Source organism: Patagioenas fasciata, chromosome 2 (genome assembly GCF_037038585.1).
Source record: "Patagioenas fasciata isolate bPatFas1 chromosome 2, bPatFas1.hap1, whole genome shotgun sequence".
In the NCBI taxonomy this organism is placed as follows: domain Eukaryota; kingdom Metazoa; phylum Chordata; class Aves; order Columbiformes; family Columbidae; genus Patagioenas; species Patagioenas fasciata.
In genome coordinates this window covers 143,244,857-143,272,654 of record NC_092521.1, presented here as the reverse complement: position 1 = coordinate 143,272,654, position 27,798 = coordinate 143,244,857, and the positions used below count along the sequence as shown (strand labels likewise).

General features: G+C 37.9%; 2 protein-coding genes and 1 long non-coding RNA gene across 14 annotated transcripts in view; 2 read left to right on the top strand and 1 right to left on the bottom strand.

Moving 5' to 3' along the window:
- CASD1 (CAS1 domain containing 1) overlaps positions 1-5,484 on the top strand; it is a 34,457-nt gene extending 28,973 nt beyond the window's left edge. For both annotated transcript variants that reach the window (XM_065831477.2, XM_071805122.1), the window contains exons 16-18: positions 1,017-1,094; positions 2,081-2,173; positions 3,204-5,484. In XM_065831477.2, the coding sequence (XP_065687549.1) occupies positions 1,017-1,094; positions 2,081-2,173; positions 3,204-3,470 (438 nt within the window). In that variant the 3' untranslated portion in view covers positions 3,471-5,484. The remainder of the gene's footprint in view (positions 1-1,016; positions 1,095-2,080; positions 2,174-3,203) is intronic.
- A 696-nt stretch (positions 5,485-6,180) lies between these two features.
- SGCE (sarcoglycan epsilon) overlaps positions 6,181-27,798 on the bottom strand; it is a 35,842-nt gene continuing 14,224 nt past the window's right edge. For 5 of the 11 annotated variants that reach the window (XM_065831480.2, XM_065831482.2, XM_071805123.1 and 2 more), the window contains 10 exons: positions 25,302-25,459; positions 22,717-22,789; positions 20,741-20,939; positions 18,926-19,088; positions 14,834-15,045; positions 14,054-14,080; positions 13,153-13,341; positions 11,582-11,625; positions 10,474-10,587; positions 6,181-8,993 (listed from right to left, as the gene is read on the bottom strand). In XM_065831480.2, the coding sequence (XP_065687552.2) occupies positions 8,977-8,993; positions 10,474-10,587; positions 11,582-11,625; positions 13,153-13,341; positions 14,054-14,080; positions 14,834-15,045; positions 18,926-19,088; positions 20,741-20,939; positions 22,717-22,789; positions 25,302-25,459 (1,196 nt within the window). In that variant the 3' untranslated portion in view covers positions 6,181-8,976. The other 6 variants (XM_065831488.2, XM_065831483.2, XM_065831481.2 and 3 more) reach the window with 5 other exon arrangements.
- On the top strand, positions 12,870-16,279 carry LOC139827283 (uncharacterized). The gene is made up of 3 exons (XR_011737746.1): positions 12,870-13,364; positions 13,881-14,019; positions 15,494-16,279. It is a non-coding gene; the product is annotated as an uncharacterized lncRNA (long non-coding RNA).

Below are 27,798 nucleotides of genomic sequence, written 5' to 3'. Positions count from 1 at the left end.
TTTTCTATTTGTGATGAAAAAAATGTCAACAGTTGTCAAGGTTTAAGGCAAGGCGGCAATAAACCATAGCAGACACTCCCTGTTATCCCCTCAATTCCTGCCACCCCTTTCCTTGAGATGGAAAGATTATAAGAAAGATAAGGGGAAAGGAAGAGAGACTTAGACTTCAAGTTGGAGAGTTTTAAAGGGTTTTACTAATGCTACTAATAAATAGAGAATATATACAAAATATACAAAACCAATCTCGAATGCTCGATGTGGAGGTGGCGTCACTCCAGCAGCAGGAGCTGGGTGTGCGGAGCTGGCAGCTCCAGCAGGTGCAGCTCAGGCCCCCGGAGGTCATGGGCGGGACTGCACAGCAAACTGGAACCCGGTTGCAGGGATGCAGGGCCTGAGGCCTGTAGATCACAGGCAGACAGACAGGGTCCTCTCCAGATGCTGGCCATGGTGGAAGAGAGCATGACCTTTGTGATCACCCTCTCATATAGGGGGTATGACGATTATGGGATGGAATACTTCCGTTGGGCGGTTCTAGTCACCTGTTCCATCCACCCTTCCTCAAACACGCCCCTCTCACAACGGAACGTGGGAAAACTTATCAGTCTTTCTTGGCTACCATAGTAATAAATCTAAACACGAGCTTCTTCTCTTATCAGCACCGAGTACAGCATCCTAGGAAAAAAATGCAGGCTAAAACTCAGAAAAGTACAGCCACCCAGAAGAACATAGCTAAAAGAAAAATCACGAAAAGAGAACTGGTCTTGTTTTTAACAAAACCAGAACAACAGTATAGCTGTATCCTAGAGTATTAACAAGTGTGATATTCATCAGTTGCAGAGAAGAATTTGAGAGAAAGAGAAAATGAAGCACGTGGAGTTTTTTCTATTACTGTCCCACATCTTAGTGAACCAACTAGTGCTGAAGCATTTCAAAATAGGTTACCTCTTGTTTCATTTTTAAATGTTACATATAATTGCTACACAGACTGATTTTTTTTTTTTTTTTTTATCTTTTAGACCTACTCTATTTGGGCTAGTAGCTGTAAAAACAAGACAGAGTGCAATGAACTACATCCTTCTGTTTCTGTGGTGCAGGTAATTATAATTATAGTAATTTTCCGTACAGTCACAGAATCTCTAGCCTGTTCTTGTTTGGGCCTTTTAAAAAATTGTTTTAAAATATATTTTTGCTTTCGCGTGGAATGTCAGTTATTGAGCTTCATTCTCACGTCTGAAAGTGAAAAAGGGTTTAGCTACATTGCTCGTTTTTCATTGCCTTTAAGCACTGAAATCATATACTGTAATTCTGCTTTTGATTAACCTCGATGTCCTTAGTGTAGGTTTCTTATGCACCATTTTAAGTCCAAACCCAACTTTTGACTAATTGCATAGCAGTGGAAAAGAAGAAAGCTGTAGAGAAACCTGCATGTTTGGGAGGTATTAACGTAGGAAGCAACCTATGGGACCCTGTAGTCACTTTTATACAGAGAAGAGGTGGGCCACAGGGGCATGCATCTGGTTTTCTAAAATTTAGATTTTCCTCTTACTGTGTCCGGTGCCCCTCTATACCCCAGATGTTGGATTCTGTTCCCTCTCTTGTGTTGTGTGGTGTTGTATTGTGTTGTGTTTTTAATAGTTTGTCCTGTTCTCCTGAGGGACAGCATGTGTAACATTTTCAATATGATTTGTCCATCTTGACACTTTCTCTTTAAAAAGTGAGGGTTGACTCAGATTTGTGGCCATCTTAATCTTAGGCCAGCATGGTATAATATGTTTTTTGACCATGCCTAGTAACTGTATAGGAATATCTATCAACACCAAGGCCATGATTCTGCTGAAGATCTAAATGTGACTTGTTATGCTATAAGAATGTTGTGTAGGAGATTTGCAAATTCAAGACCTACTTGTGTGGATTTTTGTTTGGTTTTTATATTTATTAGATTTTAAAGAAAATTGAATGCAGAATGCACTTTGATTTAGATGTGAAAATGAATAAACTTTGTGTGTGTGTGTGTGTGTAATCAGCTTGTCATCCACAACCACCCTTTTTTTGGTTTTGTTTTTGGTTTTTTTTTTTTAAGATTTTAGCTTTCATCCTCATCAGGAACATTCCTGGATATGTCCGATCTGTGTATAGCTCCTTCTTTGCCTGGTTTGGCAAAATTTCTTTAGAGGTAAGTAGGATGATCAGAAGTACACTGAATTGAAACTTAGAAATTTCAGGTGGCTTTCCCATCTAAATTGTAGTATAACACATGAATAGTGAAAAATAATTACCATGTTGTCATATTGACTTCTTTTAGCACTGTAGCTTCCATCTACAATTAAATATCATAGCTGAAATAGCAGTCTCACAGTAGCAAACTTATCTCTTATGCTGGTTTTGGGGGAGAGTTTTGGGTTGCGAGAGTGGGGAATGCTGGAGTAAGATGTGGTGTGTATGCAGTTGGAAGATAGAAATTTAAAGCAGTAGAAGAATCAGCATGAATTATACTGGCAAATATTGCACTTATAAATGTGTTTGCACTAGGAAGCTTTCCTGCATTAATAGAAAATGTAACTTCACAAACAAAACCCTTCTTAGTGCAAATGTCATGTTGTTCCACTGAGTGTATGTTTTGAAACAGTAGGAGTTATCTTACTTTCCATTTTATTTATTTAATTTATTGTACTACTAGAATATGTTATTTAAAGGGAAAGGAACTTAGAGGAGAAACTCATTGTAACATAACGTATATGTAGTACATGATTTTGAATTTTTCATAAATGATCACGTTTTCATTGTCCTGATTGCTGGTGAACTGTAAGGTGCTGATCACCTCCAGGGACCTTTGTATTCAGTGGCAGTTGAAGCGCTATCTTTTATTTGCAGGCACATTAGTTCAGTCCCTCACCAGAGGCAGAGTAACTGAGTGGAGGCGTATTCCTCCTCTGTTGTGACCTAACGTGAATGATGTGCCCCAACACCACGCTTGGTTAAGGACTAAGTAAACGCATTTTACTGTGCCCTGTGAAGACTAATAGTTTTGTCTTATAGCAAAGACACGTGGAAAACAGCTTCTCAAAGTATGTTATTGAATCATACATGTCTGACCTAGGCAGTACAGTGTGTCAGTTGATGCAATAGTAATAATTATATGTTTTTGTATAAGTAAAAATACTTTTATGTAAGTATTTTTAAAAACACTCTTTTTTTTCTTTCAGCTTTTCATTTGCCAATATCACATCTGGCTGGCAGCAGACACAAAGGGGATCTTGGTGCTCATTCCTGGATATCCAATGTTTAATGTTCTTGTCAGCACTTTTATATTTGTGTGTGTGGCACATGAAATTTCTCAGATCACTAATGATCTGGCACAGATTGTGGTTCCTAAAGATAACTCAACTCTGCTGAAAAGGTTGCTATGCATAGCTGGATTTTTATCTGGACTACTTTTCTTCTCAGCAACGCAAGATCAGTCAAGGCATTAATTTGAGAAGATTCTTGGAAACTTTCTTCAGGTTTACTTTGTGTCTGCCTGAACAAATATTCTGAACTGGAGGTACAAGAAGACACTTAAATGAAGCGTGTGGAAAATGTATATAGTGCGAATGTACATATTTTGTGTGGAAATCACCTTCTCAAAGAATCTGAGAATCAAGAATGCACTGTACAGCATTGCATGTGAAAATGAGTCTTTTCTACTGGATATATGTTTCTGTTTACATATCTGTTTAAACACGACATGAAGAAGTGAAGTTAAATGGTTTAGCAATATCATGTGCATATCATGGAATTAACTTTACCTTGGGTCAGCTGAATGAAGAGTGGATGTTACAAGAGCACCACCTGCACGGAACACGTGCCGTCATCTTTCTCATCAAGGAACACAACAGCAAACTTGTGATCCTTTGTTAATGGTCACCTTTAGCTGATGTGAAACGTGAAGTTACTGGTAAACCAGGGCATTTTTCTGAACAAAATGGTGATTTTTTTGTTGTTGTTTAGAAATGAGTATTTTGGGTGGAGATAGTATATGTTATATGAAACCCTTTATATATGGAACTAAACAGTGATCACCAATTCAGTGATTTAAGAATATATACAAGTTTACATAATATTTTATGGGCTTCTTTTAGAAATTTAATACGTTTTCAGCAAATATGGTGAATTCTGATGTGGAATTTTTTTATACAGATTTTTTTTTTTTTTTCCCCAAAAATTGTTTACTTTTTCATAATTTTTCCACTAATTCATGTAACTGTGTGCAGTTCTCTGTACAATCCCAGTGAACAAACAGATGAATACATTTCAGAGGCGCAGTTCAAGATAGAGAATCTTTGGAAGACCTCCAGCATTTTCCAGTCAGATGAAATCCCACCACATCTGCTCCACCGGATCTTCTGGAAATGGGTAAACCGGAGAACGGTGATCTTTGAACCTCTCTTGTAGGTGACCTTGAACTACATCTCGTTAGGGAACTGGTGCCATATTCTATCCTGTAATAATATTGTTTAAAAGGATGAGAGTCAATCCATTGGTGTAATGAGGAGGAGGGATTGAGTGGTCGCCTTGTTGTGTCCAGATGGTTGAGTCCCAGAATTACAAGTGAAATGAGGTTGGAGCTGTTTGAAGTAACCTTTTTCCCCATCCTTTTTGGCAGCACCCATCTTGCTTAGTAACTCTCCCCTTTAGCTTAAAAAGTAAAACTGAAAGAAATAGCCCTTTTGTGTGGCAGTGAAGTTACAATCATTTCTTTGTTGTTTGTGGTTTTGGTTCAAGTGATAGTTTGACCTTTATCCTTCTACTGATTACTTGTTAGCACAAGCACAGTATTGTTTTCTGAGCATATGTGCAATTATGTGTGATTAGAAACGATTTCTAATTTGTACTGTATGTACTGTCACGTATGTGTGTTTGATCTTATCCCAGTTAAAAAATTGAATTCAATTTTGCAGCCATCAATGAGTGGAAGAAAAAAATGTTAAAAGAATGGCTTCAATTTTTTTTTTTTTTTTTGTGGAGAACAGTTTCTTTTAAAGAATGACCAGGCATTCGTCATAAAAATATAAATCATTCATTTCCCCCAAATTCAGCAGTTTTGAAGCTATTGGAAGGATACTTAGCTACTTGTTCTTTGTGTGCATTATTTCCAGTGTTTGGGAAGTGAAGCTCCTTGATCAGCGCCTCGGAATGGCTGAAAGACACGGTGTAGGTGAACACTGAGGTGGGGATGGGACACGTAACCTTCATCTATGCCAGTATTAGGAGCAATGGGGAACTGTGGGTTTGAGGGATAATTCTTGTTTTGTTCTTCACAACTTAAGTATTGTAGATATAATTTTATTTATCTGTTGTACAGACTTGGTTAAAAGATTTATTTTTGATGTTTGAAATAATGCACTTGTTTACTATTACTGTATGTGGGATAAATATATTTTCTTTTCAAATTATGTAAAAATATGATGTAATTTAAATATTAAATAAATGTGCTGTGGATGCTTATTTTTGTAATGGGAGCAGCATCAATTAAGTAAAAACTTCTTATTACTTGACTCTAGCTGAACTACAGTTCACTATTATACCCACCTTAAGCTATAGGTTAGTATTGCAGTTTCTCCAAAGTTATAGTCTGGATACTATTACTTCAGATGAAGGGCAGATACTCACTCGTATCACAAATTATTTCAGATGCAATGCAGGGAGCACGATTCTTCTGCAGTAAATCGTGCTGTCCCATGTCTGATGACGTTGCAGCCAAAACCGCCCCTGGGGCACAGGGGCCTTCAGCAGAACGGCACAGCGGGGGTCTCGACCACTTCATGCCCCAAAGAAACCACAGCAGAGGAACTGACTTGGCTTTTCTTCAGCCTGGCAACGTGAAGAAACCCATCCCTAAGGTTTGTTTGGTTTCAGGAATTTAAATTAGCGGCTTAAGAAGGGCCTATTTCAGCAAATGATTTAGAGAGGTAGTTTGTATCCTCAAAGCTCCTGGTATAATTGGGGAGATAACATCTAACATGGGCACCTGCAAATACTCTCCATCCTTTCCAGTTACACCAGCTCACCCAGTTAAACCCTGATTGGGTCCACTTCTATCCTTAGACGCTTGCCATCCAGTATCACCATCAATGATGGTAACAGCTGTAATGCAAAGTTGTCCAGGCATCATTATGTAAAATAACCAGGCAACATCACTACTTAATGTCTTCCTATTTATTAGATTTTTACATTTCGTATATTTACAAAGAGATCTGTAGTGCTTTCTATTTAATTTGGTTGCAACTGTCAATCAATACAATATCAGTTCATACTGTCATCATACATTAAAAGAGGCTGTAAATTTACTGTTTTAACCATCAGCACTTTTAACTCATTCTTTAGCCATTAAGTGTCTTTAGCCAACTTTAGAAATCTATGCTTCTGTAGTAACTGTTTTAATAAGTAAAAATAAATATTTTGTTATTAAATTTACCTCAAATAAATGAAACTTTCAATCATAAAATAATTCAGCTGTGCTTAATACTCAAGTCACCTACATCATGAGGTTCTTTTTGGAGTAGGTGAAAACTGATTCTTTATGCATGTACACACCAGTTTAAGAAATTTCTTTAAATATATTGGCACTGTTATAAATTAATACAAATCAGATAGGAGCAGCTCAACTGGTAGTTAATTGATTGTCACATCATACTCAAGTTATCAGAAATTGTTATGAGCCAAATCCAGTACTATTTACAATGTTTAGTCTTAAGGTTGCATTAAATATCATTATTTAAAATCCATTCCATTCATTTCTGTTTCAAAGCACTGACAGCTCATGCATTTGAAGTCAGTAGTAGAAACCAAATGCTGATTGTACTTAAAATTTTTCACTGCTTGGATAAAAGATGTGAATCTTTACTATAAATCTCAGTGTGCAGTTTCCTAATTCACTTTTCACCGGTAACTACCCAAGCTGCTGGGAGAAAGGAGGGCTCTCTGAGGTGGCTGCGTGGCTGAGGAAACCTCTTTCCTGGTACCTCTGGATGAGGTGGGTAGTGAGTGGGAATGGCTTTTTATTCCAACTCTTTCAGAAACTTAGTTTTTCAACTTCCACGACTGGAGCTTGAGCTGCTCTGGCAGTACCACAACCACTGGCACTGCTGCTACGGCTGGATGCATTTGATAACATAATCCTGGGCTGTGCTCAGCACTTAGGGCAGCCTTGCGAACTCTGACGTTTAAGGCTCAGCAATATACAAGTACAATGTACTGAGCACTGATTATATACTTTGCTGCAATCGTTGCCATATCGTTGCACAAAATGCATCTAAAAAGTAGCTCAGGACTTCTTTTAACTATCTGCTGAGGTGTTGCATTCAGATCCAAGCTTATAAACACATCGTTTGCTTAAAAATAAACAAAACCAAGTTTGTTTTGAAGGAAAATGGTCATAATTGTAATAAGGGGAAAAAAAAAAAGCCATTGACTATTTGGGTCTTCTCACAAACACTAATAACCTTATTTTAAAGTTTCTTTTTTAGCCTCAGTCTTAAATTTCTAAATTACTCAGAACTTCTCTTAGCAGAGACCTCAGAAACCTCAGCTAAGGAAATGTAGCCGGCATTTAGTAATTTCAGAGCAGACGCAGCTTTCTGTTTACAGTGCAATGTCCTGATCAACATACAGCTTCTGAAAGAGAAAATATTACAGAAAAAAGGCAAAACATAAGTGTCAGCTTAGAACAGCACGATGCTTTGAGGTAAAACCCAAAGAACTGCCGGTGTGAGCTGCTAAGAGCTGGAGACCCTGAGGGCCTGTGTTGTGCTGCTATTTGAGAATTTAAATAAGCACCAGAAAAATTCATTTTAAATACACACAAAGGTGTTGGAAGATAATTTATCACCACCTATTGAAACAGAAGGAAACCTCAGTTCAGATCCTTTTAACAAAGTTCATGTTATTAAGCTTTTAGCTACACAGACAAATGCCTCTCAAAGTAACCATCTCCCAGGAAAATACGTATTGAATCAGCTCCTTTTTAAGACTCTAAAAAATAACCCTTGGTTTATTGGACAGCTTGCTCTCCCACAACTCTTTTTGCTCCAAAACCAACAAAGAATGTGGAGGACAGTTAAAAAAACAACCTAAAACCCAAACACGCCACCACACATTGGGACATCAGGAATATCACAAAAAAAAAAAAAAAATAGACTATTTTTAAAGAGTTAAAAATTAGTCTATGGATACCATAACAAAATTTACCCTTGTTTATTTGCACATATTAATTTCTGCCTACAGTAGTTTATAACAGCTTCTTCTAACAGAACCAGATGAATGAATGGACAGATTTTAAATGTTTTATTGCTTGCAAGTTGTCAAATACAGGAAAAAAAAATCTGGTAAAGGAAAAGAAAGCCAATTTTCAACAGGAATCATCTTAGGGTTTTTTTGTTTTGCCTTTTTTTTTTTCTTCCAAAAATAACTTTCCTCATGATACTTTTATGATCTCTACAAAATTAATGCTTAGTAAATCTAGAATACTATTTCTGAGCCTCATCCAATGCAGAAGTGTTCCTGCTTGTACAGTACTGCTTCTCGTGTGCCAATGTCAGGCAATGATACCCTCCCAGTGAAGAGAGTCTGAAATCCTTTGAGCCTGCTGTTTATTTTGAAGTTTTGATTTCCCTGCTAAAACTTTCAGGAGAGATCACAAGACAGAAAAAAGTTTGATATTTATTAATACATATATTTGAAAGATTATTTTCTGAATGTAACAAATATAAAAAGATATCAGTGTTTACAAATTGTCAAAAATGTCCAAAGTACAAAAGGATACAGTACATTAGTTATATGGAAGTGATTGTACGCTCTGGCACTGAAATCATCTTAATACTGTGGGCATACACAATATACACCAGAAAAGCTCATGCATCAGTCAGAACAAATAAGGAAATAAGACAATTTGCTGCCTTCTCTGATTACAAATTCATTGCTTCTGTTAGTTTTCTTTCCTCAGGAATACCATTTACCTGCAAATAGATGAGAATTTTTATAATCCATCAGTGGCAGATGATGCTTCAACAATACTGAGCTGTCAGTTGGTAGCACTGCACATAAATAGTATTTATTAGTCCTTTACCAACAACCACATGGGAGCAACACAAGTATGACCTGGACCAAAAGACAACATATACGTGAAAAAGCTTTGCTTGCTTTCTTCTGGGAAGGGAGAGATCTGGGAAAAGATTTTTTACCTGGGAATTATCTTTCTCTTTGGGATCTAACAGACTCCATGGGGAGACTGTGAAGCTTAAGATGGAGCATGCAGTATATAGTGTACGTGTATCATGTGGTCTTTTGCATATAGCAATATCCTATAAACCTTTTCAACTAGGCACCTTAAAATAGTCCCCACGAATTTTGACAATTAACAGAGAGACAATTATAAAACTTTATACTCCTTTTCATATGGGAGACCAGTAGCAATTTCCAGCAGTGTGATTTATATATTAGATGTGAGTTGTCACCTTTCGTACAATTATTTCCCAGTCATGTTTTAACTTGATGAAATAGTCAAGCATTATGTCAGTGATTAAGTCTGCATTTTTATTTAAGGTTAAAATATATATATATATATATATATATATATATAGTTTCTTATTGGGGATCCAGATAGTTCCTGAAGAAGACAGCAGTTTTCAGACATGGTCTGCTCTTCAAATTACTAAGTATGGTCTACTGAAGCTTTAAAATAGAAATATCTTCTTATTCATGGTAGCGACTGGTAGCATGTTTATAATCCTGAGTATATCACTGGGAATTTTCTGTAGGAAAGGAAGAAGATTAAACAGCAAATGTCTAGTTCTATAGTTTTTTGGCCTTGAGTTATGTAAATTTTTTATCTGAACAGATCAATATAATTGATTACTAAGTTTGTACTGATGCTACTAAAAAACTTAGGAGTGCCTGAATTTTGTTTTAAATCATAACATTCTAAAACCCTAACCTTCTGGCAACACGAGCCATGGATATCCTTTAGAAGATGAACTGCAAGAGGCACATGTCATCATGTCATGGAAGTGCTTGCAGTGTCACCTGCACATCTGAGTTACGAAAGAAGGCGTCGGTGTAAACTAAGAGAAGAGGAGGAAACATCGTCTATCCCAAATACATTTTATTTCCACCCCAGTTTCTGAGAGCTTGTTACAGGCAGCATCTGTGATGACTCTGAAAGAACAGGTGTATTCTACCAAAATAACGTACAACAGAAAACAGAGACACAGGAGGATCTTTAAGATCTATTTTTACGGCAGTAGTTCAGTGCAACTTGTGAGGGACAAGCCCATGCTTGTTTAGATTTCACACCTCTTTAAGAATTCCTCACTGCTGTCAGGTTACAGTGCTACCAGGTGATTTTGCATCTTTTTTCCTGCAAGACAGACTGGAAGGAATTCTTGTAACAGAACAGTGGTAACAGAAGAGCTGAAGTGTGTGACATTTTTGTTGTACCTTCTAAACGCCTCCAGTAGTGAGTGTGAAGAGCTACGTTAGATGTCAACCCAAACCAGTGCTGGAGGCTTTGGGTGGAGGCTTTGCCTGCCAGGGTCATCTGCCGTTTCCACTCTATGTATAATCAAGCACACAAACAGCAAAGCTAGCAGAACTGCAGTCATGTTCCTTTTTATAAACGTGTTTTTAATTTCCAGATAACAAAAAAACCCCACATGGGCAGAAGCATCTATTATATACTTGCCTCAAATCTTTGAAATGTTGTCATACGAAATTCTCCTTTAATCCCCGAAAGCAGTAATGAAGAAGAAGGATTTTGAATGAAAAGAAAGAGTGGCTTATGTAACTCCTAAGTTAAAACAAGTCTTCCTCTTGGAGCTGTAGTTCCTGTATTATATTCAACACATATCTGTCTCTAGAGTTTTGCCTAAATACCTCTGTGAAAATTCAAAAAGTACACTTTGGCCTCTACATTTTCCCCTCTCATATGGCTATGGCTGTAGCTTTTTCTCAGACCTGACACGCTAATTAGAGAGAACAATCAGCCTTAGCCAATACTCTGATGGGATCATTCACAACCTCGGTCACTGCATTAGGATTTGTGAAAATGATGTAAAAGTGATGACTAAGACACGGCAAACCCGCAGCACGGATGTGCCCCTCACCACACATTCCCCGGTATCGACTCCTCATGTTTAGTAACAGCAATAAACAGCTCCTTCTTCAGAGCTTAACTAGTATTGGTGGGAACTAGAAATTTTGACTTGCTATCAAGTTTTAAAGAATCAGAACACTGTAACCACATTTGGGAATCTGGCTGTAGCTTCACGTTGTAATAAAAAATTATTTATATAAGGAGGCTGCTAACTTAGCTGTACCAGATTCCAGTGTCTCATGCTGAGTCCTAATGTAGCATTTCTCCTACTTGTTCGATCAATCCCATCCCAAAATTTCCACTGATGTATCAAAAAAAAAATCTGGAATTACAATGCTGTAATACTTCACTAGATTTGAAAATGGTTTCCACTGCCCATAGGCTGTGTGTGTTTTGACCAGTGATTCCTCTGCACTGGTCACTTAATAGCTGCAATATTTTCTCACTACTGACCTGCACTCTGCTGCTGCGGAATCTGAGTCTGATGTGGCAGGTTCCTACAAAAAAAAATAATATCTTTAACGCTTCCATATGAAGTCTGAAGTACATTTTGCATGAAAGTTCAGTATTTAAACATTTTTTTTTGTTTATGAGGCAATAATCCATTTTCACTATGCAAATACAGTTGTCAAAAGGTCAGCCAAGTCGATGAAATAAAGAAAATCAGTGTCACAGGGTAGTTACTATTATTTCACTTGTCAACTAGGTTCAAAGGCTCAGACTTGGTGAAACGCCAGAGATAACAAGGTCACCACAGGTTTCTGGTGTTTGGTTTCCATAAGTGATGAATACAGAAAAGGTGACAGTACTGGCAACTTAATTATTGACTGTGGGATGAATTAATGATCAGCTAGTTTTTACACTTTGGACCAGTTCACTTATCAAGGCAAAGTTACATTTATGTGTCCTGCTTAAGTGTCTCTTTTACAGCTACCAGATAATCAGGTTGTTTTTAGAGAAAGGAATTAGGGATTGGAACGCAGATGAAGCAGATAAACACTCTATGTACAACTCAAGAAAGCCTTTGGTACAGGTTTTGGCACCCCAGTCATAAATAAATGCTATCCTGAATAGAGAAGGACCTATAAAAGACAGGGTAGAGCACTTCACAGCAGTTGTACAATTTACACAGCTCTACTTTACAGAGAATTTAGCTTTGGGACAGGGAGAAGAAAACACTCTTCTACCATGTATCTACATTATGAAGGGAATTTGGGGCAAGCATGTCTAAATTAGGGCCAGGTTAGTGCTGGCACTGCATGGGTATCAGCGGGGCCAGGCAGACCTGTCAGCTGCTGAGCTCCTGACCGGAGCCAGTGTCACCACACAGTGCTAGGAAACAACAAAACAACACCAGGCGCTTCTGTGAGCATCGCAAAACCACGGGCTCCTCAGCCAAACCTTCCCAGGAATGTAATTTCCCTACAGCACCACTGACTTGCCTGAATGAGCAACATGTGCAAAGCACTAGATGGGTCTGCCTTGATACTTTCATTAAGTTACTGGTAAATGAACTTCAAGAAACACAAATGAGTATTCTTCTGATTTGTCTCTTGGAGAGAGGCTGGCAACAATGGAAACGGCTGAGAGCTCTGAGCGTTTTCACTGGCAAGTCTGTATTTGTTATCTCTGAAATGGAATATGCTCTTCTGTTCAACGTTAACATTTCAAACATCATAAACCACGTGTGACAGAACATGACCGGTGGTAGCTTTATACCATGGGTTAAGAGGTAGGGTATCTAAAATAGAACAGTTTTAATTGATTCCCCTGTCAAAAGTAGTTTTTCTCCAAAATATGCAGAAATGTAGCTATTCCACGCAAAGCTTCTTGCCAAGTGTGCAAACTGAAACCCGGCCACTTCATTTTATAACAGAAGGCCTTTCTTTCTGCTTGAAATGCGAACATCAGAGCAATCCTGAACTATAGTCATTACCGATACCTCCATAATAAACACATTGCAGATGACAAGCATCGTGCAATATAGCGAGTATTAAAGAAGAAAATAAAACATAAATACTTACTGCTGGGTCTGCATCAGCGGCATACTGGTGTTATCATAGCTGTCGGTGTGCAGGGGCGGCACGATCTCACCAGTTACCGGGTGAAACACGGGAAGCGTTGAAAGGGGCCACGCGATCTCTCTGTTTTTAGACATGTCACGAAGCTCTTTGGTTGATTTTTGGATCGCGCTGTGGTGGACCAACTGGATGCTATGTCAAAACGAAATAAAATAGTAAGTACATGCTTTAAGTGATCTATCGAAATTGATAGACTTTTACAATGATTATTTTTCTTAAAAATGCAAGGACTTTGATGCATGCTACAGACTCTATAGTGCAGCAATTATAGTAAAACTTTACATAGTTAATGTAATAAATATTACATTTATTTAATTTTTAAAGCAGTGATTATTCCATTAGGTTTTGCTGTCTACATAAGTATTTTTCACAGGATCAAAGGCTCTGCAATTTATGTCTAATTTTCCACTTATTTGCTGCAGTTAAAAGTTTTGATTAACTCCTGATTTTTGTGTTAGATTAAAAAAAACCTCGTAGATTAATTTTAAAACACTCCATAGTATAGGCACTGGATACCTTCCAGGGTATTTGTTCTCCTGTCCACTGCCCTTAAGACAGAGGCTGGGAAGACCAATAACCAGGAGTATAAATTACATGTTAACATATTTATTCTAACAGCACTATTTTATTTTCAATTTACAGTTGTTAATTTCAAACCCTTTTTATTCTAGTCTTCTATCCCTGCCAAGAATCTGATTTAAAAGCAGCTTTCATATTTATGAATTAAACCATGGATTATAGAGAGAATGAAAGAAGATTATGACACACATGTATGAAGCATGACAAGCTACTGAGAACGAAAATTAAATGGTAAAAGAAAAATAACAGGAAAGAAGACACTTACTCTGGTGTTTGCATGTTTCTCTTTTCCCTAAAAACAAAACAAAATTTATGAATTAAATAATAGCATTGATAGTTGGAACATTAAATCTATCTGATGATGAAAACAGTACATGATGTTGAAATGCTGACAAGGTTAATGCTAAACGCAACTTGGCAGCATTTGCAACTGGGTTTATGATGAGGCCTCGATGAACGCACATATAGAGACATGATACTGATGACAGACACACACGGACACACACAGAGAAATGAAAATGCAAGTTAAAGAACAAGCTTCTGGCTAAAATAAATTCTGTGACAAAATGAAATTGTAGTTTGTGTAAGAAATGGCAGAAATTACGTTACTTGCTGCTTTCCTTTTATGTATTTTTCTTTTACAACATGTCTAAATTCAGTTCATATCCTCAACCAGATTTATTTTATAAAAGTTAGTATTTTAGAAATTACTTAATATTCTCCTGAATCAACGATCCTTTATTAGCATTTTATTTGTTCGGGGCATTTTGTCGAGCTGTGCGTATGTGGAGATTTTGTGGATTTTTGTGCATATGTTGAGATTTTTAACTCTTTCAGCTAGAACAATTAAAGGCCCTAAGTCCATTCTCTTGTTAAATTACTGTATGTGCTTAGATGAAAAATAGCTCAATACTTCAAGCAGATTATCTTTTGGCCTGTTTTAAATGTTTTTTAATGAACTGAATGGAATTCTAACAAACAGTCTTCTATGCATTATAACCTTAGCAAAACCTACAGTTACTTGTTAGCGTGTTAAAGTACTCACACTCCTTCCCGTCGGCAGCACATGATGTAGGCAAGTATTAGAAAAAGCACCAGTGCTATTGCCGAGGGCACTGCCAGTGTAATTAGGAAATCCGAGTAATAGTCTCTGCTTTTCAGTGTATCAGAAGGTGGCTTGTATTCTCCACCGTCAGGTAATATCCCCTCTCCACGAATCACTTCCTGAAAGGTGGAAACTTGTTTTGTATTGTCAACCTGATACCCAGGAAAAAAAGAAAAGAAAAGAAATATAATTGTATCACAAAGTACCAGTGTGTAAAAACTAGGCAGTATTTAACCAGCCACAACATATAAAAGAATGCCTGTTACACGTTTGACAAATTCTATACAATTGCATCCAATACATTTTTTTAACTCACAAAACCTTACATTTTGTTGAAAGCTTCTGATCCATGTGATACATAATATCACTTTATAACTTTGTCACATTACCACTTTATTACTTTATTTTGTGCCTACCAGAGATACTATGTTTTTTACAGATTAATTTTAGGGATATCTCACACAGATAGTATGTGACCAAAAAATTCAGTAAACATTCTTATTGCAAACTAATTATTTGACACTGATTTCTTTTTGATTAATTAATCCATTTCTTACTAAATAGTCTTCCTAAATAACAATACTGCCCTCTCTTGTACAGAGGTGGTAGAGAGGAAGAGTGAAGTACCTATGGATTTTCTTTCTCCTTCTCCCTACTGAGCTTTGCATCCAGCGCTGGAAGCAGCAGGAGATACAAAGGGGATGGAGCTCTCGTGCCTCCCCCCACCCCACACAGGGAGCCCCGGACATGAGATGTGCGTTTAGGTGATCAGAGACAGACTTACAAGGTTTCTTCTGCCTCCTAATCCAACTAACCCTCAGAAGGCTGCATTCCTGATCACAAGGAATTGTTTTTTAAATGTCAGTATCTAATGTTTCCAGAAATTCAACTCTTTTGTTTGCTACTGACTTTCATATTGTATTTAACTGACTGCCTTTCCCACATGGCTTTTCAATTTTCTGCTTTCATTTTCCTATTATCTTCAGTTAGATAGCACTTTTACATTTTATCAGTGTTAGTTTTAAAACCCTCTCCAGATCATTAATGAAAATAAATTATATTTGCCTACATTGTTGACCTCTTGCATGACACTGTTCCTTGAGAAACCTTGCAACTGACGGTCATTTCTTTATAATTTATATTTTAAGTCATAAAATGGTGTATTAAAACTTACGCAATGGATTAACAGGTTTTCATGGAATGCTAGAAATAATGTTTTGTTGAGCGTCAAATGCATATATGTAAGTGCAAGATAGTTTGATAAAAATTAATTTATATATTCTCCACTCATTAATTCCACAGTATCTTTTTTTATGTCAGGTACAACAAGTTGCACCTGGCTGCTTAGCTGACTCTACAACCCTAAGCAAAGCACGAAAAATCCTTATGCACTTATTGATGTGACTGGCAGAAGCCCATACACAAGCTATCAGCAGCGTTAATGGGAAGCATGTATTATGTTGCCCCCCTTTTCAGAATTTGGGACACACAAACTTAAATTGTCACTTGCATTCACGTGCTAACAACCATTATCACCTCATAAAACGTGGGAGGGAGAGGAGATGATGGTTTTATTTCCACTCCCTGGTCTATGCTGTGGTTAGAGAAATGGAGCTCAGCTCCTTCCCAGCCCCTGGATTTGGGCACTCCTGCCCCTCGCATGCCCAGTGAAGCACAGACTGTGAGTGCCCTGGTGAGACCACATCTGGAATATTGTGTCCAGTTCTGGGCCCCTCAGTTCAAGAAGGACAGGGAACTGCTGGAGAGAGTCCAGCGCAGGGCAATAAAGATGATTAAGGGAGTGGAGCATCTCCCTTATGAAGAAAGGCTGAGGGAGCTGGGGCTCTTTCACTTGGAGGAGACTGAGGGGTGACCTCATTAATGTTTATAAATATATAAAGGGTGAGTGTCACGAGGATGGAGCCAGGCTCTTCTCAGTGACAACCAATGATAGGACAAGGGGTAATGGGTTCAAACTGGAACACAAAAGGTTCCACTTAAATTTGAGAAGAAACTTCTTCTCAGTAAGGGTGACAGAGCACTGGAACAGGCCGCCCAGGGAGGTTGTGGAGTTTCCTTCTCTGGAGACATTCAAAACCCACCTGGACACCTTCCTGTGTAATCTCATCTAGGTGTTCCTGCTCCGGCAGGGGGACTGGACGGGATGATCTTTCGAGGTCCCTTCCAATCCCTAACATTCTGTGATTACATGGGGGGAGCTGTGCTCCCTTTTCCCGTCGATGCATCAGGCTACAGCACGCAGCAGCAACGCTGTTGGCAACAGCAAGCACCCCTAAGACTTTAAATTCGGTTATCGTGCTGTGCTGCCCAAACAAGGGCTGAGAAGGTTGCCTCTTAGGCTGCTGCAGAAAATTAACACTTTTCTGAGAGCCCGTTCCTGTTACACATCCCAGGGTGGTCTCTGCTTTTCTCAGAACAGCACGATGCTGCTTCACCACTAGTTGATGAACCACTATCAGGCGGGTTTTTTTGTTGTTTTTTTCTGGAGAAGTGCTCCTCACCAGCTGCTCTTCATTCAGCATGGGTACTGTTGATTATTCTCACATTAGTTCACTGTTCCTCTGCTGCTCTCTTTGAAATTCATCCTGTTTTCTAAGGCCATTCCTCCAATTTCTCAAGACCTCTCCGAATTGTATCCTGACCTTCAATGCGCCTGCAGATACTTGCAGTTTCATGGGGACCGCAAATTTAATTTAATAAGCACATTCCATCACCTAGCTTATTAATGAAGAATGGCAAGAAATTATTAATAATTCTGCTACGATTATGGCTACCCAACCAGGTCTCCACTAGGTCCTAGCTTCCCCTAGGCCATGTTCCTGAGCTTGCCTATGAGAAAGTATCAAAAAACCTTATCAAAAATAAATGACATCTGCTGCAGCACCTGTTTTACTTCTTTCTTGCAGAAAGAAATCCAAGACATTAAATAGTTTGCTCTTGACAAAGGCTGACTTCTGCTGTTTTTCAGGTGCTGATAAGTATTGCTGTGTACACATGTACCTTTTGCAATTTGTCAACAGAAAGTCAATGAAGAATAAACAATCTCAAAATTCTTTTGAAAACAAGTATTTTCCAGCTTTCTAACAGCTTTCCTAATTTATAGTGTATAGAAAGAAACGGTTGAAAGTTATCTAACCAATTTTGTCTATGAATACCTTTTCTCATATTCAATACATTTTTTACCTTGTGCCAAAGCTTTTCGTATCTCCCCTTTCTGCTTCCTCTTGGGTAATTTCTGAAGCTACTCAACAACCACCTAAGTTTATTTTATGTACCTCCACCATCTTTGTTCAAATTTATCTGCAACGTTCTCTTCCAATACTGTATCATTTCTAGTTTTTCCTTACCAGAACTGAACAAAAATAACCTTTAAAAGCCTCTTTGGGAATTATACTCCTTCCATGGCAAATAGTCCAGCATTCAGTTATAATTTTCCTTGTATTTGACTGAGAAGACTGTTCTAGTTTATTTTGGTTTCATTAGTCAACACTATTTTCTTTTATTTTTCATTTTTAACAGGAAATATGTTTTAGATAATTTTCAGAAATATTTTTTTAACAGAATAGAAATACTATTTAATTGGTCAGTGCTGTAGATTCAATATTTGAGAAAACATATATATATATAGACACACACTTTTTTAAAAAGCAAGTGTAACGAGCAGTATTAGCACACTGAATTAATGAACTACACCTACATAAATAATTCTCTCATTACTTTTAGTTCTGTAAATCCTACAGTTCTCTGGCCATTTATATAAATCATCGCAAGTAAAAACAAATACGGTGGTTTCACTGGTGCTCACATTTACTAGAGTTTATTCTACATAGCTAAATCCTTTCACAATTTTAAGAGTGTCTTCTAGATGGAAAACAATGTCAATCAGTCATGATAAAGTGGAATTTCGCAGAGCTCTCTGGCCAGGTTGGCAAAACTCTTACCTCAATCATGTCTCACTAAAATACTGTGCTCCTACAAACATGATTTTTATGCAATAATAAAATAACTCACCAGAGAGATTTTACACCAGTCAATATGGAACTGAGTCCGAAATTTTTTATCACAGGTTATAACAGGCTCCATTTCTTGACTGCATCTCAGCTGATTTTGTGGGTTTTCCACTTCTCGTAAGCACGAAGAGAATGGAACATCTGCTCCAACCATAACATAGACACTGCAGAAAGACACCAGTGACAGACTGTCAGGAAACCTCTCACAAATCCCCAGGGGACAGTGACATACTCTCCAAACATTATTATTGTTCATGGTAGCATTCAGCTGTGCTTTAAAGATTAAAATTACTTTTTCAATTATTTTTCTTGACAGTATGTTTTATCTAAGCGTATGAATAACAGACTGAAATCAAAATTATTTTTCTAGCTACTTATTATAATGTATTCTGGTTTGCTGCATAACGTCAATGTTTGCTTACCATTAGCTGTCAATTTCTATGAAGTCAAAGAGTTCCAAGAGTAGGTTCCTCATGTAAGTAAATCAGTACTACTGTTGAAAATTGCACTGAAATAGCATAATTTTATCTTAAGTAAAACTTTACTCTTTAAGATTATTTTTGAAGAGTTTCTTCCCATGTTTTCAAATGAAATTCACAAGGCCTAGTTATTTCTAAACCTAATACTAATATGAACCTGCCAAAGCCTCCAGCTTCTGCTGAAAGGTTGCATGCTGTAGCTGTGTACTGCCAACAACATTCGCAGAATACTGAAAGATAAATGTAAACTTAATACTTCATTTAGTATTACAATACACGAGAGCAACTGAGCTAAACGCATTATTCATTTTCATATTTAAATATGTAGAATGCTGCTGGAAAATACAGTCATCAGCTGCAACAAGTAATAATGTACCAATGGATCATGAAACAGAAATTAGGTCCTGGTTTATATTTGGTATATTAGATATTACCTAAATAAATGTTTCAAATGTGGCCACATATGTAGCCACTTGTATTAAGTGGCTCTGCTATTACTCTGATTAGTATAGAAGTCACTTTCATCCCTTAGATGTGCTCAGAAACTCCAGATGCACAAAAGGGCTCTGAAACAGCAATGTTTTATACACACATCACAGATTTTGAACCCTCGGCCCCTTCTTCAATATTATTTAACGCTAAAATAAATATCTAGAAATAACTAGGCATCTTTATTGTTGTCAGGGAAAAGCACTACCACTATTGTATTTTGAAAAAAACTAAGTCCAGAGCAGGATTTATGGTTATGAATCACAACTGGAAAGAAAGAGTGCATTCCTGCAGTTTACACTTAATAACCTAAATTCCCCAGATACTTCAGCTTATCACTTTCACATGAAAGTCCACAGTGCTTCCAAAGCACTTAACAAAATTTCACTAAATGAGATTACAGCTACAAACGACACTGTTATATGCTAAACGCTCTTGGAAATCCAAGTGTCTTTGTAACCTATGATCTATCACACCTTGTTTCAAAATTTAGAGTTTTTGGAATTGGGAACTATTAAATACTTGAAAATCAAGCTAAATGACTGCTCAGAAGTAAGACTGGAATTACAAAATCAGCGTATTTACTACCAACTGTTTTATAGTTAATAGAGTTTATTAGTATTGCTTGGATTTTAAAATCAATATATAAGAACTGTTGCCCATTGAAATGGCATCTAGCACAATAAACCCATGGTATAATGGGGGCTTGGAACATCAGTAAACTTTTCATACCTAATTCCAAAATATAAAAGAGTAATTGCAAATTTCTAGAAAACCTGAAAAAAATATTAAGCTTTTCAGTAACAAAACGAGTAAAGCAAAAACATCTGAGTGACACACGTGCTTACCCCTCCTTCATGTCATTAATGGGAAGCGGAACCCTCCCTCCCCGGTCGAGGGCTGAAGTAATGTTGATAGCGTTCAAGCGTTCTGGCTGCCACACATTCTTCACTGCTCCCAGAAAGTCGCCAAGAACTTCACTGGCCAACATTTCTTCTACGTTCATATTCCTTATGAAGAACTCCGCTTGGTACGGTAAAGGAAAATCTATTTGTGATGAAAAAGGAAGAGTTTTGCCTTAAATAAAGACTCCATAACAAAGAATTTGAAATAATGGTTAATGTAATACCCCTTCAAGATTGATACACCTTTCCAAAAATCTTGTATTTGAACTACGTCATTTTGAACCTAATGTGATTATGTTTAATGAAATAGTTAGTACCATTAGCTGTTCTTAATACTTTAGCTGAAAACCATTGGCTACTATAAAACAACTGAGAGATAAAGGAGCAGACGAGAGCAAAAGAGTCTCAGCTGGTAAATCTTCATTAAACAGATAAAATTACATTCATGCTAATTTGGGGGTCAAAACTGATCTGCAGTGACAATGGATTCCAATCTGCCATTCTCCAGATTGTAAATACATAAATATAATGAAAATAACTAATTATAAGGACACAAACATCCGTATATGCCATAATATGTTGTTTTCGGAATCCACCTATACAATTGTTCTCTGCATAAAGAACATGCAGAACTAAGAAAAGTGAACAACATGCAGAAACAGAGTAAAATCCTTCACCTAAGGTGTGGCAGGATGCAAACCCCCCTTTCTCCCCCTCCCTCCTTCATCATGGAAGGAGTAGACACATCTCCCTCTCTCTCTGCTACTTGAGGCTAACAGCTTTTTTTGTTTGGCCCCAGAGCACCCTGGCCAGGGTCGTTAGGAGAAGGGAGTGCCGAGGGGCCAGTGAGCCGCTGGGTGCCCGCGGCCAGTGTGGGGGATGTTTGGAGGTTTCAGGGGCACCCCACAGCCAGTGTGGGGGTGCAGAGAAGCTTCTGGAATGCCTACAGTCAGATCTGATCAGCCTATAAAAAACGGGACTGTCGTCGAGACTCCGCCCATTGTCGCGGGTCTCTCAGAACACGAGCAAGATGCTGCCACCAAGAGCCCCCTCCCCGGGATGGAGACTCCGCTTGCCTTGCCACCACGGGTGTGAGTAAAACTTCTCCTCGCAGGATTGTGAGTGTATTTATACTTCCTGTGCACATTTGCACATGTAACTTTCCGTGCTCAATACGAGCACGTGTATAAATTATTTCCTCGCACAATCGCGAGTGTATTTTCCTCCCGTGCTTCCACATAAGCACATGTAATATTCCGTGCACATTTGCATGTGTATTTCTCCTCGCAGGATTGCGAGTGTATTATAAATTCACCCTCGCAGAATCGCGAGTGTACACTTTCCGTACTCAATACGAGTACGTATATCTCTTTAAAATAATCCCGCACCGTGTACAGGCAAGTGCGTACTCCTCCCAGATTCATAGATGGCTCCAGCATCGTTTTGGGTGAAGCCATGTGCGTGTTGTATTAGTTGCTGCCCCTTAATAATTTTCCTCAACTGATATCCGAACCTATTTTTAAGTCATTTTTGGAGTGCTAAAACCCTGTTTCTCACCGGTTTAATAAAAGTTGGTTTGGACCCTGTTGTCCCTTAAACTAACCTTGGGGTGTCTCTGTGACATAAGGTCCATTTGAAAAGATGGGAAAAAAATTCAAATTAATTTTTTTAAAAAGGGAAACAGAACTCTTTTTGCAAATGAGGAACAACAGTCCTACCTGATACAAACAATCTGGATAAAAATAACAAATTGAATCAAAGGAGGGAAAATCCTCTTGCTTCCCCTTTGTGTTCCTGCATTTGGCTTGAACACCAGACAACTATTTTATTACATTTTCTTAAATGTTAAAAGAACAGGAGCCCATAAGATGATTTTGCTTATTCAGTTCAAAACACAAGAAGCTCTTTTCTCCACATACCTTCTGCTGACATTATATTAATTATCAAATTATGCCTTGCTGTCTCAAAGGTACGCCTGTTGTATGCAGTGATCTGGAGTGAAAAGACATGATTGCAAAACAACAATGCAAATATGAATATCAGGTAAATAAAATATCAAAGAAAACTAAATTGATAATTTAGAAATACTTCTCCCCTTTTAAATGCCTTGCCTCTTTATTTTGAAAAGTATGAACATTCATTCATTAATACAAAGTTTGAAAGGTAAGGTTGATTTATTTGATGCAGTACTGCCTTCAGGTCAGGATACCAGAATTTTCTTGACCAGTTGATAGCCAAATACAATTATCCAAGGGATACGTGTGAAAATAATATCTTTTGGTCCAGATAAAAGTGTTCTGCCATACATGTATATTCTTTGTTTTCTGCTGTCTTTGAGTAAGGAACCACCATACACAAAGACCAGCTTCTCCATTTCCCTGACCACTCTCCAACCTCCCTCCATCAGTACTGGAAGATCTACATTCATTGGTAGCTCCGAGGGAACCAGCCAAGACAGAGATACTTAAAGGAGTGTCGGGATCCCAGCAATTAGAATCTTTGGGGCTGGGGTTTAGTTTTAGCAGTAGCCCCATTGAAGTCGCACTCCATGAATGGATTCACAAGCATTGCTCCAACACAAGTAATCAAAAAAAAACCCAACCAATGGAATCCGTAACTGTAGGGGAACTCCAAACTTGTAGGCAGATACAACATTGATGACTTATTTTTGGAAACTTATGCCTTCCTAATCAAATTACCTAAGGATACCAATCTTATAGTTTAAATGTATAGGATGCCTGAAATGCTCACAAGTGGCTGCTCCTCAGAGGTGACTGTAATCTAGTAGGTTGTACTACAATTAAGTGTTCATTCAAAGGAAATACGGAATGAGGCTGGATATAAATTTCACTACTTTTTTTTTTTTTTCCCTTTAAAGCTGAGAATATTTCAGGAAACAAATTGAAAAATACAAACTTTCTTCCTAATTTTGAACTTATTTCATTCCTTTCAGGGGTGAAGGAGAGGCAGAGGAGTGGCAATAGTGACAAATACATTGCTTCTCAGCAACCAGCTACAAAGCATTGTGACATTTATTATTAAATAAACAAAAGAAACAGATGTTGCATTTTCTTTTAAGGACTTTAAATGAAAAGGAAAATTGCCCTGGAATATCTTCTGCAGGTTCGTTTAAGTGTAGAGGGAAAAGCTTACCTGACACAATTCCATCTTACATAATGTAACAACTCCACTATAAAATTAATAGAATATGCATCTGCTCTTCTCAGATGGCACTGGGAAGTGGATCAAATGCAATCTGACCTCCTCACATACTATAGAATTAATTCAAAAGCCACATCTGAGAGTTGGACTGCAAGAAATTAAATTGTATACCAGCCAAGATTTAGTTCAATACAGGCTTGGGGTCATGCTTAGAATGGAGGTCTTGATATAGATCCCAGTATCTAAAAGCGTGTGCCATTTAAAAAAGGGCAATTTTAAATAATGGTTTCCTCTACAGAAAGCTAAGCAGAGTCTGCAAATACTTCTGCACATGATTACTTTTACAGATGTGATGAGTCCTGCTGAAATCAAAACTGAATCACGTATATAAAACTAAGCATGGGAGAAATTATCTACAGTACAACTTAACATTTAGAGATGTCATCCTTGAGGCAGAAAAATTATATCAAACGCAATTTAGGAAAAAAAACAAACTCATCAAGGATTTAAGACAAATGTATTGCTGAAGCAGCAAAATGGCTGGAGCAAGTTAATGAGCAGATTTCTCCTTAACACTGTGAACGAGTGCACAGTGTCCGATTCAGTTTGCTGTCTGACATACATGGCAGAATACACAGTCCTTTTTACCTTTCAATCACTGCTCAACGAATAACTAGCGCTTTTAAACATTTGCATAGCTAATTGTCAAAAATAAAGTAGTGGGGTTTGTCATTGTTAAACTTATAAGCACAGAATTAAATAAATGTAAGGGTTAATTAAAATAAAATCTATCAATAAACATGAATAATGAACCAGGGAACATTTGATGAAAGGCAATTTAATTTAAAAAATAAAACCAAAACCCGTTTATTGACTGAACACTATATTTTCCAGTGGATAAAAGTCTGATGCATATTTAGTGTTGAATATTACAAAGTTCAGAATTAATCTGTTCTTCAAGTACAGTAGTTTACAAAGGTTTTTTTGCCCTGCATTTTGAATAAAACTTTAATATATTCATAATTTACTGAAATGAAATGCCTTTTAGAAAGATGAAGGGCAAGAATCAAAAGGTATTGCATCTAGGAATATTAGGTTTAAGTGGTTATTCCTTTTTACTAGTTATACCTAAAACCATGAAATGTCACATAACTTGGCTTTCTTTCAAAAGAGGATGTAATGGTACCGAAGACTAAATGTTAATGTCACAAGTTCCCATCTTATAAGGTTTTTGTTATTATTGTAATTAGCTTTTCAAAAATAAGAGGCAACACTTGCTGACAGTACTGAATCTTATACTCTAAAACAAAACACATATTTTTGAACTTTTGAAAGAAAATACCTCAATGATGGTTGGTTTGCCCACATTTTCTACAGTTGGTGAGCCATACAGCACTCCATCACTGTAGGGTGTCCTTTGTATATAGCGTAGCCATCCCGGTCTGTCAGGGTAACCCATTAAATTGGTATTAAATGTTATAGGATCATTACTTATTTCACCTAAATAAGAAAAAATGTATTAGAATATTTACAAGAAAACACTTACATGCTTTGAGTTTGATGTTTCCACTAGAAAGTCTTGTTCTGACTTCCAGTTATGTTTGCAAAACCTTTCCAAAACCAAAAATTGCTAACCTTTACCATATATGTGAACTCTTACTTAGAATTTGTAAGTATTAAGAAATCAATATCTGAAAAGTGTAAACCAATTGCAGAGATGAATGTACATGCTTATGCTCATTAACTAGTAGGTCTGATTTTGAGAGCTTAATTCCACCTAGAACTGAAGCATCCAACCTCCTCACCGACAAAAGCACAAAGGTCTCACTCCTGTAATTCCCCAAAACCTTTTATTTTATTCATGTTTTTGATAATGGCACCAGAGACCAAATGTACCTGGGAGGGCTTACTGCGAAGAGTGGCAGTGTAACCATCAATGCCTGAAAGCTTCTGTTAGCATCACGACAGACATACAGGTCTTCAGCATCAACAGCTGGCAGTAGCTTTTTCTTTAGGGAACAAATTAATTCAAAAATGGACCAGACATTCCTGGTCCACTGATAGCTACTAAACGCAATGGTCCAGATGCAATCCGTGAAAGTCCCTCAAGTCAAACCAGTACAACAGTTCCCATAGTTCTTATCGCTACTCTTACAAATGTCTGGATTGGACTCCAGTTTATTTTAGCTTTTCTAAGTTAATTCAGGTGTGCCTCAGTACTACCAGATCCTTACCCCTGAGGCATAAGTACTGTGCAGCTGAGGCACAGAACTCGGGCAAATCCCTCTGAGCCTGCGCAGGCACCGCTGCACTGCATTCCTCCAGCTGGCCTCTGACATGGCAACAGCAGCCATCGTAGGGCAGGTGACAAGAGAAGACAACAGGCAGGCTGGCACAGAAGGCAGAAACTGAGCCCAGCGAATAAAGCAGGGCTGACACCTCCTCCAGAGACCTGTGGCCAAGGGGTAACTAGTTTTCAGGTCCACACTTACACATCTGGCTGTGGCTAAGAGGGACCAGAAACACCCCTAACCAGCACCAGGGTGTAACGTAACTTCCATGAAGAACCACGAAGATGATTAAGGGAGTGGAGCATCTCCCTTATGAGGAAAGGCTGAGGGAGCTGGGGCTCTTTCGCTTGGAGAAGAGGAGACTGAGGGGTGACCTCATTAATGTTCATAAATACGTAAAGGGTGAATGTCAGGAGGATGGAGCCAGGCTCTTCTCAGTGACAACCAATGATAAGACAAGGGGCAATGGGTACAAACTGGAACACAGGAGTTTCCATTTAAATTTGAGAAGAAACTTCTTCTCGGTAAGGGTGACAGAGCACTGGAACAGGCTGCCCAGGGAGGTTGTGGAGTCTCGTTCTCTGAAGACATTCAAAACCCGCCTGGTCACATTCCTGTGTAACCTCATGTAGATGTTCCTGCTCTGGCGGGGGGATTGGACTAGATGACCTTCGAGGTCCCTTGCAATCCCTAACATTCTGTGATTCCCTCAGGACATCCCAGTAATCTAACCTATTACATTCAGAATAAAATTCCTAGCGTCACAAACAATTCTGAGGGAAATTGTGAAAGCCACCTGTGGCACATTCTGGTTTGCCCTTCATCAAGGTAGGCCATGCTAATGATCCAGCACAGCAGACAAAAATAAAAGGACCATGGTAACATCTCGCCTTCAGTGAATTTCTATGATCGCAATCGTCTATGGGTACAGAAATTTCAGCAGGATGCAAGACCAAATTCATACTGCCTTTGAATCACGTGAATGTCAAGACACGATGGGGCTGTAAGGATTTGAAAGACAATCCATCATTAGTAAAGTTTCCAGGTTCCTTCCATCTGTGTGGCAAAACTAGGAGAAAACTGGGGACTGAGACAAACTTCACTCTGCCAGTCACTGTTACATGAAACGAAGACTCAGGTTTACATGTCAGAAAAACATCAATTTTTCAGGGAGAGGAAATTTTTAAAACATTTGGGTTTATTCATGACAAAATTTAACAGATGCTAACAGAAGCTTATTTTTTTCTTTAATGTGAGCTCTGAAAATAGTACTCTCAAATAAATTCAAAAGCTCATTAACGAAACTGGTTTTGATTATGTGTGCACTGTATACGTATTATAGGTTTTTCCCATTTTCATAGGAAAACAGCATAGTTATGCTTAGATGAACAGGATACATTTATATATTTATTCCTTTTCTTGTCTGTAAATATATATATATACACCCCCTTTCATTGTTGATAAGTATGTGGGGCAGAATACTCTCTCTTTCTCTTCCAACCCCCCCAGATTGCTTATACATATTCTAACCTGTCAATGATCAATCCT